Source organism: Prinia subflava, chromosome 5, assembly GCF_021018805.1.
Source record: "Prinia subflava isolate CZ2003 ecotype Zambia chromosome 5, Cam_Psub_1.2, whole genome shotgun sequence".
In the NCBI taxonomy this organism is placed as follows: domain Eukaryota; kingdom Metazoa; phylum Chordata; class Aves; order Passeriformes; family Cisticolidae; genus Prinia; species Prinia subflava.
Window position 1 is genome coordinate 38,441,995 of NC_086251.1, and position 13,481 is coordinate 38,455,475.

General features: G+C 42.3%; 1 protein-coding gene across 1 annotated transcript; it reads left to right on the top strand.

Moving 5' to 3' along the window:
• Positions 1 to 1,000: 1,000 nt before the first annotated feature.
• Positions 1,001 to 11,772, top strand: PSMA6 (proteasome 20S subunit alpha 6). The gene is made up of 7 exons (XM_063398910.1): positions 1,001 to 1,194; positions 5,158 to 5,252; positions 5,994 to 6,075; positions 6,236 to 6,391; positions 9,091 to 9,269; positions 9,912 to 10,006; positions 11,566 to 11,772. Exons 1-7 carry the CDS (start codon positions 1,119 to 1,121, stop codon positions 11,621 to 11,623), a joined length of 741 nt encoding a protein of 246 aa, XP_063254980.1. The 5' UTR covers positions 1,001 to 1,118; the 3' UTR covers positions 11,624 to 11,772.
• Positions 11,773 to 13,481: the final 1,709 nt, after the last annotated feature.

Sequence of the window (13,481 nt, forward strand, 5' to 3'; positions counted from 1 at the left end):
GGTTACTAAATAACCAGACACTATCCCTGCCTTGGGAAGTCCCTCCAGATGGTTGGAGACTGGGAGAGTATTGAGGGAGTGTATCATGAAAGGCTCTGTCTAGTCTTAATTCCTTGGGTATCCCCCTTTTGGCCACATTTGGAGACAGCATTGGATAAGAGTGGCTCCGTTCTGACCCAGCAGACACGGTCATACATGTTCATGTTCTCTGTGTTGCAGTGCTTGCATCACCCCTTTAAACATTTCATGTCTGCCTACAAAGTCCTTCCCTAACGAAGGGGCGAACTCTGAGTCTTGTAATACATAGCGAGACACTATTCTCCCGTAGTATTAACAACCAAGGAGAAGTATTTTGAAAAAATTGAGAATGCAGACTTTTAATGCATGGCATACACAAATAACCTCACCTAACAGTAATTTTAAAATAGAGGTCTGGATACCAGAACACAGCTTTTCCAACTCTTTTTAATGACCAACTTTTAAAAAATGCCTTCCCACAAAGAGTAGGGGAATTCCAAGATGCTGAAGGGCAAAAAGGAACATACATTCACGAGTTTAAATTTGGGGAATTTCCCTTTTTACTGGACACCGATAAAAAGTCTTTTAAACATCGCATTGTAACGCAGCTGCGGCAACAATTACCTATGAATACCTTAAACTTGTTTTTTGAGGTACTTGCTTTTAAATTATTCTCCTTGAAGAGGGCACGTGGAAATACTTCGTTTGTAATTTCAGGAGGGGTTTTGTTTTCGCGGCTGGCTGGTGGTACTCCTATGCGGTGTTGATGGATGCAGCGCGGTGCTTTTCTCCCGCTCCTGCTGCCGCCGCGCGCACTCCCTCAGGCCCGTCCGCCGGGCTGGAGGCGCTCGCGGGCCCCGCCGCACACAGCCCCGCCCACCGCGCGCCACTGCGTCACGTGTCGCGGCGCGGCGGCGCGCGGCGACCGCGAGGCTCGGGCATGCGCGGCGCCCCTGCCGGACAGTGACGGTGCGGGAGCGGCGCGCGCCTCCGCGCCTGCGCGGGGTGGGCGCGTGACCCGGAAGCGCTCCGGCGGTGCCTGCGGCTGCGGAGGTTCCCCGCACGCGGACAGCTGCCCCCGGCCGCGCGCCGCTCCCGCCATGTCCCGCGGCTCCAGCGCCGGCTTCGACCGGCACATCACCATCTTCTCGCCCGAGGGCCGCCTCTACCAAGTCGGTGCGTGTCCGCGCCCGCGGGGCCACCGCTGAATTGCCCCGTCACGGGCCCGGCCTGCCTGCGCCCCCGCCGCTCCCCGCAGAGCGGGGCTGCGGCCGGCTCGCGAAGGCTCCGCCGAGCCCGGCAGCCTGTGCGCAGCGGGAGACGCGGCGCATCCCGTGGCTCGGGAGTCCCGGCTCCCACCCGGCCTGGTCCCGCGGGGTGTGGGGAAAGCCTGGTGGGAGAGTGGAGCGGCGGTGGTCCCGGGCGTGCTGGCATGGGGACCCGGGGAAGGGATACTCGCATGAGATAAGCTTAGAGCCACTGTGGCCTCTCGCGAGTGTCCCCTGCCACCGGGAGGGACCTCGTCTGAGTCCTCGGTGTTCGATTTCAGATGCTCGGAGACCAAACTTGCAGCTATCCAGAGGCTGTTTAGTCTTCCTTAAGTGTTTCTCCGAGTGAATCTTGCCAAGCCTCGGAGCACTGTGTTTTGGGATCTGAGAACCGTGATAGCTGTTTGAAATGGGATTTGAACAGCCTGCATGCCAGAGTGACAAAATCAGTTCCTGGATGGAACTCATGCACTTTCTTGTTACACCGGGATGCTGCCTGTTCTGTGCATTGTGGCCTGTGAGATAGTAGCAACCATCCTTTGTTTTCAGGTTTCTTGGAACAATCTGAAGCCAAGCTTCAGGTTCTTCAGTGGGCCATTGATTCTGTTATTCCTGGTTTTGCAGTGCATAGATTGTATTGAAGTGCATCCTGCTGGCCCTTGTGTAGGATACAGTCAGCTCACAGTGTGGCAGCACAGTGATTTGAGAGTGTTCCTGGAGGATGCTCCCAACAGGGACAGATGAACTGTTCTGCAGCATCATCCTGATGCTGCCTTCCCCAGCTGCAGTGGCTTCACTGCAGCACATCCATTGTGTGTTATGTCCATAAATCCGTCTGTTCTCCTGGAAAGGAGCTTGCTGGGGTCAGATTGCATGAATTGCATGCAGCAGCCGTGTCATTTTTTTGTGACTGCCCTTGAGTTTTTCCCAGGAGGAAGCCTGTGTGGATTAGGCCTCGTGGACAGGTGGCCCAGTCTGGAGCAGTCCTTTCTGCCAGGAAGAATTAGGAAGGTGCCTGTGTGAAGGTGTCTGTACACAGACAGAAAGTTACCTGTCCTAGATACTTACATATGGGTGCTGTCTTATACCTGGAGCATGTATAATATTTATTATCCCTTATACACAGGGGTGGTAGGGGCAGTGCTTCCTCACACAGGAAGTGTGAGGTTTCAGTGGTTCTGTGCCAGAGGAGTCCTGGGCTCCGACCTTCCGCTGCCATTAAAACAGGCTGGTTGGTCTGCATCAATTTTCGTTGTCTGTCACATTACTACTCGTTGGGAATGGTGTCTGCATTCTGTGGCAGAGAGGAAACTGAGCCTTGGTTTTCTGCCTCGGGGGTATATCTAGCCCTTAGGTTAATGTATGAGAGATGTGTAGTACCTCCATACCTTTTAACAATGTCTTAGAAACAAGTATCTGCATGTGTATTTGAGAGCTTCTGCACACAGCCTGCAGCTGTTTTAAAGCTATTTTAAGTACCTATGTGCTAAACGAAGAAAAATATGTACATGTGCATAGTTAACTTTGAGCAAGAATGAGCTCACTTTATGCACAGCCAGGCTAGTAACTCAGGCATGGTGCCACATGGGTGTCTCTGTTTGCCAGCATCTAGCCACAGCATGGGCAGAAATCTCATGTTTGCTTGCAGTCAAATGTCCACATCCAGGTGATTTTGTTTTATCTTTTTGCTGGATTAAGATTAGCTAAGGGCTGTCAAGGATGAGCATGGACATGTGTTGCTTTAAGATTGCCTTAAAACTTGAGATTTTTCTGGAGTTTGGCAGTATGGGAACAGAGATTTCCACCTCAGTGATACTGGACTGAAATGCCTATACTTTGTCTTAGGTCTGACTTCTGCTTCCAAAGCTCAGAAAACTCATGTGCCTTTGAAGTGATCTCATATTAGAAAACCTAACAGTTATTTCACATTACTGTGGTTAAAATCCCTCAGAGCATCAGTGTTGTCTTGTTACCTATTAGTTTCAGTCTTCAAAGGTGATGTTTCTTCTAAGTAGAGTTTTGGGAGGTGAAGAAAATTACTACAGTAAAATTTCTGGCTGTTGTGATGCATTCAGGGAACGACAAGAGGCTGCTCTTTTCAGAGAGAATGTCTGCAGTGCTGCTGAAATACTTACATAGCAGTAAACAGACTTCAAACAGCACTAGCAACTTGGATTTGTTACATTGTAAGAGCCACTTCACCTTTGGCCTGTTTCCTTGAAAACTGAGCCATGGAGGTGGTTAATAGCACCAGAAGGGCTGCAGGTTAGCGAGCCTAGATGATGGTAGTTGTGAGCAAAAGCTAGTTTGTGAGGGCACCTGTTCCTGCAGCCACCTCGGTGTCACAGAACCACAGAATGGCTGAGATTAGGTGGCCCTCTGGAGATTATCTGGCCCCAAGCCCCTGCCCAAGGAGGCCCACCTAGAGCTGGATGCCCAGGAGTGTTTCTGGATGGGTTTGGAGTAGTACAGGCAACCTGTTCCAGTGCTCAGTCACCATCACAGTAGAACATGTTTTCAGGTGGATCCTCCAGTTTCCATTTGTTCCAGTCACCTCTGATTTGGTCCTGTCACTGGGCATCACTGAAAAAAGGCTGGCTCTGTCCGTCTGCTTTCCACCCTCCCTTCAGGTGGTTGTACAGATAAACAGACAAGTGTTGTAAAGCCTGTGCTTGGGGCTTCAGGCATGACCAGTTTACAGGCAGTGCTGGCTCATGTCTTACTGGGTTTTGTGCTCTGCTGCGGGCTTCACTGATCATCCCAGGTGAGCAGAGTTGTACAGAGGGAAGGGGGGAACATCCTTGATGGCGCATTTGGGTAACCAGTAAATGCTCTGATGTCTGAGAGTAGTAAATACAGTGCCCTAAATACACAACAGTGAGCCCTTCCTCAACACTGACTCAGCAGATTGAACATTAGGATGCAAGATTTGAGGTTTTTTTCATCTTCAGATTATTACTCTTCTGTTGTACAATCTCTTCTATAGAGCTGAGTGCAGCTTTTAAAATAGCCAAGTTTCTTGCTCCTGTTATTTTAAGATAGTTTTAGCAATTTACTATGCTGTTTGTAGACATGTTCTAAATTTTGGATTCATGTGCATAGCTAACAAAAAAAGTTAGCTACCTTTAATTGCTGTCTGAAACTTGCCACTCAGCCAGATAGTAGGAATTCCTGAATGTTTATCAAATATTGCCAGATAAACAATTCTTAAAGTTGTTGTTCCTAAGGCTTTTGAAACTATTAATCAGGAGAAATTTATTTCATGGATCATTTCATGACTGTTACTTTGGTATCTGCTTCTTAATCCATTTACATGAATAACACTCTTTAATTTGCATCTGTGTAGCTTTCATTACAGAAAGTGAAGAAAAGCATTGCCGTGTTTGAATGTCAAGTCAGAAAATATGATAATAATGTTAAAACCTGTATCCTGGGCCTCCTGTGTCATCTTATCAGTTTTCATCTATATCAGTAAAAAGTTAGAAAAGAAGCTTATATCCTTTAAAATACTAAAAATCATGTCAAAAATTCTTCTGTAAGAATTTATGGTTACTGTAGATTAAGGCTGGACAATTTTGATCAAGTTCAGACCAGCCTTTTTGTTCTAAAACTTACTCTGTACTGTTAAGCTTGAACTGAACAAAAAGTCAAATTAGAAGAAACATTTGAAGGAAGCAGTGACAGTGGTTTCGTGAAGAGAGTCATGCACATTGTACTAAAGACCTTAAGGACACAAAGTGTTGCACAAGTATTAAAGTATTAAAAAGGCCATAAATTGGTGAGATTCATGTGTTGGGGGAAGGTGTGTCAGAGTTAATTGTATTAGTGTCTCTGACACAAGTTTTTTATTAACATTTGTATATTTTTCTAGAATATGCATTTAAGGCCATAAACCAAGGTGGACTCACATCTGTAGCTGTTCGTGGGAAAGATTCTGCAGTAATTGTAACACAGAAGAAAGTACCCGTAAGTAGTCTAAGGGGAGGTCTGGAAGGAGAGGAGAAAAAAGGTGGAGTGAGACTCAGCAATACTGATATTATACTTACTAGCACTGACATAAATTGCTATTTGAACTGAATATCTAATTATCATTCTGCTTATTCCATGTTTTAGCTCCATGTAGTGCTCAGCTGTACATTTTCTCACTAAGTATTGCAATATTGGTTTTCTCCGTAGTTGTTGAAGGGATAAGTCTAAATTATAAGTTGACCCTGCTGTATTGAGCATGCATTCATTGCTCTGACTGGTAAGGGCTGAGTTGTCCATAACCAGTTCCCTGATTTCTTTAATTTCTGCTGAGAAAATGTTATACCAATAGCATGCAGAACAGGTTTTCATCAGTGTTTCAGCTCAGTGATGGTGTACTGTTGAAAAAAGGGGGAAATTCTTTTATGTTTGAAGGGCAGCATGCAATAAGGGAGCAAGTTTTTTTGAGTTCTCAAAGTTTCTTCAGAGGGAAAAGAACTGTGATGTTGATCATATTCTTGTTCTCCTTCTCCAGATCTGTGGTTTTCATCTTCCCTGTTCTCCAGTTTCTTCCTTTGCATGCCTACAGTAGTTAAAACTGGAAAGCCTGAAAGACAATTTTTAGCTGTTATGGGTCCTTTGGAGCTCTTCTGTAAAAACCAGAGGATTCAGAGTTTGTCATTTGTTTTCTTTTTACTTCAAGGACTGTTTGCTATTACATTATTTCTGTTTCCTCTTTAGGACAAGTTACTGGATTCCAACACAGTGACTCATTTATTCAAGATTACTGAAAATATTGGTTGTGTGATGACAGGAATGACAGGTATTTAATTCACCAGTCTGGTTTTGGAGAACTTACCTCGTTCTAATGGGTATATTTAAAGACAGTGTAAAGTTGAACCTGAAGTTTATATTCTCATGCAGTGCTAGAAATAAACATAGTACACGTTCAGTGGAATTAATATTAATTCTTTTCTGTCTAGCTGACAGCAGATCCCAGGTGCAGAGAGCCCGCTATGAGGCTGCTAACTGGAAGTACAAGTATGGATATGACATCCCTGTGGATATGCTGTGTAAAAGGATTGCAGATATTTCTCAGGTCTATACACAGAATGCTGAAATGAGGCCCCTTGGTTGCTGTAAGTACAGTGTATGAAAATGATCTTAACTGTTTCATGTCTGTGTTTGCAAATTCATATATAAGAAATTCTCACCCATATTCAGAATGGGTATCTGAGGGAGTAAGAGAGATGAACAGGTGAATGAGGGAGTGGTGTTGTAGGTCTTGAACTGGAGCCATGATTTTACCATTGACTCAGCAGCTGAAAGAATGTAGTTTCTCTGATACTATTTCACCTTAGTTTTGGGGGCCTGGTCTGTTTGCGCCCTGCAGTGATATCTGTGAGCAGGAGATGCTCTTCGTAACCCTGTCTGTTTGTGGTTTGGCCCTGGATGCATGCCAAGGGTCTTGCAAAGCCTCTGCATCACTCCCTTCCTCAGCTACACACACACCATGAAAAGCTTACAGGTCAAGATAAGGGCAGGGAGGGAATCCCAGGGAGGGATCACTCACCAATTACCACCATGGGCAAAATAGATTCCCCTTGGGGAAATTACCTGAATTTATTAACAAGCAAATAAAAATAGGATACTAAGTAGTAAACCCAAATCTTCAAAATACTTTCCCACTATCTCTTGCACAGGTTTGACTTTATTCCTGGTTCTCTACCTCTCCCACAGTGGCACAGGGAGATGGGAGGGGGTCTTCACAAACTGCTCCAGCAAGTAGCCCAGCTTACATGGGGTGCAGTCCTTCAGGAGCACACTGCTCCAGTGTGGGCTCCTTTCTCCACAGTGCCACTGGTCCTGCCAGGAGCCTGCCCCAGCACAGGCTTCCCATGGGGCCCCAGCCTCCTTCAGGCATCCACGTGCTCCAGCATGGGCTCCTTCAGGGGCTGCAGTTGGATGTCTCTCCACCATGGATGTCTGTGGGCTACAGGGGCACAGCTGCCTCACCATGGTCTTTGCCACGGGCTGCAGGGGAATCTCAGCTCTGGCAGCTCCTTCCTTCCATCATTTGCCTCAGTGTCTGCAGAGTTGTCCCTCTTAGATGTTGTCACTCCTCTCTTCTCTCTCTGCAATTTCCTTCTTGTTTTTTTTTTTTTTTCTTAAATCCCAAAGGCACTACCACCACTGTGGATGAGTTTGGCCTCAGGCAGCAGCAGGTTGGTCTTGGAGCCAGCTGGCTTTGGCTCCTTCGGACATAAGGGAAACTTCTGGCAGGTTCTCACCGAAGCCACCCCTGTAGCCCCCTCACTACCAAATCCTTGCCATGCAAGCCCAGTACACTGTGTCTGGGTAAAGTCACAGCTAAAAGAGAGAGATAGAGAGTGCAATTATCCTTGTGCAGGTTTTGTGGCTTTTTTATCTAAGTAGTATGTATAGGACAGATTTACATAATTTTTGCTCCTAACTTAGCTATTGTAGATATAATGTAGAGGAAAAAGTGCCTAAAATATTTCCCTTGCAAATATTTCTACATGTCTTGATAACAGTAAATGTAGCTTAAAAAGAAGTTGTGTGTTGAGTCATTTTTTGTAGATGTTTTTGGTCATCTGTGTGTTGGTTCTGGTCATTCTGGGGTTGGTTCTGACTTGTTTCTTCTCTTACGTTTGGCTGTAAGCAAATTTCAGCCATCCTGTTGGGCTGTTCAGGAACTGAGGTAAAAGACTTAACAGGTTTCCTCAACTACTTTTTTGTTAAACATTCTGAGTTTCTTTTTGATTGGTTGAGTTTTGGTTTGGTTTTTTTTTAAGGAGAATAGTTTCAGAATTGATGAATCACTTTTCGTAATCATAATAGGCACTTAGATTTCTCACTAAAGAAGCAACATTCAGAGTTGCACCACAGTTTCCATGATGGGGCAATTTTCCTATGCTTGTGTGCGTATAATTTTCAGGAAGCATTGTTTCTTTCTTCCCTTGGCAATTCCCATGCCTTGATACTACTGGAAATTCCTTTTTTTTAAATACATGAATAAAAATGTATTTTTCTTAACTTCCCTTAGCCTTTTTGAAAATATGAGGGAATTTTTTCCTGTTGTAGTAATAGCTGCTCAGAAGTTTATCAGCTCTAACTACTAGCTAAAAGTTACACAAGTGTAAAGTGAAAATAATTGTAAACCATGACCTTTTGGGTTTTTATTGCAAGTATTACTTTTGACTTCTTTTTTAATATGCATATTGAGACAATACAACTGTAAATCAAGTCAGGGTGAACGCATGCATTTCAGTGATGTGTTCAGTTTTAAAGAGGAAAAGGTATGTAATCCAGTGTTTTTCAGGGTTACAAACAAGGAATATAAATTTGATCTTTTAATATTTCCATAAGTTTCAGCATGTTTTTAAAGTTGCTTTCTAACATAAGGCACCTGGTAATAGAACTATTGTTTACACTTGTGTGTCATATAACACAGGATGTGAGCTGTGGCTTGGAAAATTTTGTATCAGAATAAAACTTTTCTGTTTCCTGACTTTGTGGTTCTCTACGCACTGAGCGTGGCAGAAATGTTTGTGTGTTTAATGAGTAGCCTTCTTTGGGAATGACAGAAATACAGTTTCTGCTAAACTGAGTTGCACACCTGGTAATGAGATGCTGGTAAGAAATGGCAAATTAGACATAAAAAGGAAATCACAGCTCCAGGCATGGGACTGATTCCCAAAGATGTAGTGCTGTGCATGCATGTTTTTTCACAGAGAGGAGTATCTATTCTGTTCTTCAGTGGAATTAAACTGCTAAATTTGGGGAAATGATTAAATTAACAAATTTTCTCTTCAAGGTATGATTTTGATTGGTATTGATGAAGAACACGGCCCTCAGGTATACAAGTGTGATCCAGCAGGTTACTATTGTGGATTCAAGGCCACAGCTGCAGGAGTTAAACAGACAGAGTCAACCAGTTTTCTTGAAAAGAAAGTAAAGAAGAAATTTGACTGGACATATGAACAAACAGTAGAGGTAGGCCAGCAGAATGAAATGAAATTTTGTTAAAAGTCTTTTTAATGAATATGCTGCATGTAGGCATGCCATGCAGGGAAAGGTAGTTAGGCATTTCCTCTTTCCCTGCAGTTCTGTATTGCTGCCAGAACAAATACAGCTATTCCAACCAGAAAATCATTTGGAAGTTATTCTGCAAGTGTTTGAGTGGTCATCTAATCTGCTTTTTTTTTGCTTTATGTTAGCTGAAGTAGTTTCTATAATTGCAGTATTCCCATTGTAGCTATGTTTGGTTACTATAGTGCTGGATTTTGGGGATATCAGTATGACTTAACTTTTAGTGACAGTTTAAAATTAAATTTAAAACAATCTTCATATTAGAAGGTATTTGAAACAATATCTTTCCATGATGAAAGGTCTTGGTTTTGTTGTGGTTATTTCTGCTGTGAAAACATGGTGCTTTTTGTAGACTGGGCTTTTTAGGGAGAGGACTGGAGAGGGACTGTATTTTGTAGCAAGGGGAAACTATTTGGAATTTCTAATCTGAGATTTTGAAGTAACTTTAAACCAGAAGGAAGGATAGTTGTTAATGCTATGTCTATTAAGAAAAAAAAAAGCCTTAGTGCTTTCTTTCTAATGATAGGAGGTTTTGTCATCTTTCAGACAGCAATAACATGCCTGTCTACTGTACTATCCATTGATTTCAAACCTTCAGAAATAGAAGTTGGTGTAGTCACAGTGGAAAATCCTAAGTTCAGGTAAGTGATCAGTGTTGGTAAAACTTGGTGTGTTTCTCTGATTATGTGCAGTTAGTTTTACCTTCTTGTGTAATCGTAAATAGAGAAAAAGACATAAATTTCAGAGACTGAAGTTTTGAAGGGTTTTTTAGTTATAACTTCAAAATGTGTAGAGGTAGAAAACACTGTAAAAAGAATAATGCAGTTTTAAAATGTGTGACATGGTTAAGGGATTTAGTAGAGAAAAACGTTCTCTTTCGTGTCTTAAAAGGACATTGCTTTCTGTGATGATTGAAATATAGTTACATCTGGTCTAGAAGTGTTTTCATGCTTAGAAGCATAAAAAGTATTCATAGTAATGATATCTGGAATCCACTTCTAAATCATAGTCATGCTAACTAATGCAGTAAAGTCTGGTTTATATTCTAGAATATTTACAAGTCCCTTAAATTCTTTATTCCTTTCCTAAATTGAATCATTAAATATTTTCCTCATTTTTTAATTGCTAGCATTTTTTAACATTAAAATATGTAATTAATAGAGTATGGATTTGTATGGCTTGAAAACTGTATTTAAAGTTGGAAAGATTAAAAGATCATGGATTTTAAAAATCACTTGTGATTTGAAAAAGGCTGAACTCTCTACTTTCCAAGAACTCCGCATTCCCATCTAGCATGAAAGCCAGGCACCTGCTCTTTCTTCCCTCCTCCGTTATGGCCTGCAGCACACTGTGTGCACCAAGATTCCTTGGCCAGTGTATCAAGACAACACTTGGAAGTCTTCCTGCTGAGGGCAGGAAAGCTTCCCATGGGATACAGTGTACCTGACAGCTTTCTCACAACACAGTGTACAGCTGCAGGAGTATGTGTGAAATGTGGGAGAAAAAGTTCTGGGGATTTTTTATAATGCAAAAGAACCCTCTAGTATGGCTTACCTAAAATTTAGGTAAATCTGGCTTGCTGCAGAGGGATTCAGTTATTTCTGCTTTAGTCTTTCATTGGGGTTTTTTGGGGTTTTTTAATTTAGAAAGAAAAAAAGAGAGGAACAGTTAAATTGGACACAAAGTCTGCTGCTACTTTGGTCTCGCTATTTGATAAATGGGGACTGAAGAGAGGCTTCAAACCTTTGGGTCCTACAGGTTCAGTCTTTTAAGTGCTTCCTTCCTAATGTTTTAAGGTGGACATGGTGATGATGGGTGGTTTTGCATTTGGTGATGTGTGCTGAGGACAACAGAGCAGCACAGTGTTTGTGAGAAAGCACACAGGAGCTGCATGGCCCCTTTTCTACTGCCCCTCAAGGGATCACACTACCTTCTCACTAGGTCTCAACTTGCAAATGCCTCACTCATGAAGAATTACCTGTTATTTTTTTATCATTTGTTACCTCCTTGCTCTCTAGTGCCTTTGATCCTTCTTTATTCGAGAGAATTGGAATGTCAGCCTGTGGCACTGGCACCAGGGCTTTAAAGGGTAGAAAGATGCATTGCTGTAAAACTTATTTGTAGAGATATTAGGTTGCAATATTGGAGCTTAAGGGGAAGAGTCATTTAAGCTATTTAAGATTTCTTTTTGTTCTTTCAGGATCCTCACAGAAGCAGAGATTGATGTGCACCTTGTAGCCCTGGCAGAGAGAGACTAATTAGCATTCCCATTTCCATTGTCTGTGCTTCTGGCTAGGATGTTTGACGAAAAGAAAACACTTAATAATGGTTTTAGATTGTGGGTGGAAGACAGTGTTCACTATATGATGTATTTTACTCTGTACAAATAAAACAGAGGTTTTTGAAATTCTTGGTGTCTCCTTTTAATGCTTTTTTTCAAACTTCCAATGCTATGAAATTGTCATCAAAATGCTTGATGACTTTCAGTGTTTCTGTGGTAATTGCTTGCCTTTTAATTGTATTTTAAGAGAATTTTTGTGCTCTAAGCTGTATTTTTCATCATGAGCTATTTGGCTCTTCATGTAAAGTTAATATCAGTTTTTGTGATGTGTGTGTCTTAAGATAATTCTTACATTCATGTTCATTGTCTCCATGGCCCAATGTTGAAAGCCTTACAGCATTACTGGTTTCGTTGTTGGGAAGTTGGGAAGATCTTATTTGCTCAGGTTTGTATGAGGATAGGGCAAAAGCAGAAGGAAAAAGCTTGAGCTGTGAGTCCAAGCCCAGTCATTTGGACTGATTTATTTGTGGTGCAGGTAGTGTATTTAAGAGATGTCTTCTGTAATTAAACAGCTCTGAAGCTGACATTTATTTAGGGAAAATACTCTATATGTAGTGTACTTTGGGATTTTGGCTTGGTCAGCTACCGGGTTTTGAGGCTTTGGGCAGGGTAAGAAACAATGTTGGGGCTATACAGGGCCAATAGACAAAGTCCATCAACAGGAATGTCTCTGGGAAGCAATTCTTGCTCCTTCAGAGGTCTTGGATTTGGAGATGAGACTGCAAAAACTGCAGGTGAAAAAAAAAAAAAAAAGCCTTTTTGTTTTGCTTCAGTTGAAGAAGTTCCAGCCTCAGCAGTAAATAGGGAGATGATACAGTTGTGTGGGAGGAGGCACTGAGGAGAAAGGGAAGATCACCAGGCAGTTATAGCTGTTGCACACATGTCTCCTTGAAAGAATTCCAAGTTAATACATTCAAAGTTAATACTCCTTACCTTCATTCTTATCCTGTGCTCCTCTTATACTGGCTTTAAATATTCCAAAATTCTCTTTTTTCAAGGCATTTGGAAAAGGCCTCGCAAGTTGTCAGAAACTGAGATTGCTTAATTTATTTCTTTGTGCTTTACAGTTAAAAGCCCCTTGAATATGTATTTTTCAAGTTCATTGTGGTAAAGAAGCTGCAATTTTGTGTTTGGTGGCTTTAATAAATGATATTGCTAACCTTAATGGTAACTGAGTTGGGGAGATTCAGATGTATAGTGAATTGTGGACTTTGCAGAGCTTCTTGGATTTCTACTTGTGCCACCAAATTTCAGCTTCCCTCAGGTCAGATGGTGTAGTGTAGATAAGATAAGCACCCCTGCTTCTGATTTTGGGTTGGTTATCTGAGAATTCTGTGTGGGTTTGTACAACAATGAGCGCATTTGTGCAGCTGATGGCACGTTTAGAAAGGTCTGTGTTATTTCAGCTGCCAGTGAGAGCTCAGTTTCTGAAAACCCCGAGGGTCTTTCTTCCTAATATCCAGTTGAGCAGCCTGGAATTTGAGTTGGATTAGGTCATCATTTAGTCTGCCACAAAATATCATCCATTGATAGTTTGTTCTTGATCAGCTTTAATAATGTATGGAAAATACCACTAATGACTTCTTGAACAAAAAGGGAAAATGACAATCAGAGATCCATATGACTAGAGAACATTGCATAGTATTCAGTATCAAAATTCCCTGCAAGTCCTTTAATTCTAGAGTCTGGAGCTTGTATGGGACTGTATAACTTGGGTGGTGATTCTGAGTAGTGGGTGTTTGTTCATACCTTGCCTGTTTTGCAATGCAGAACAT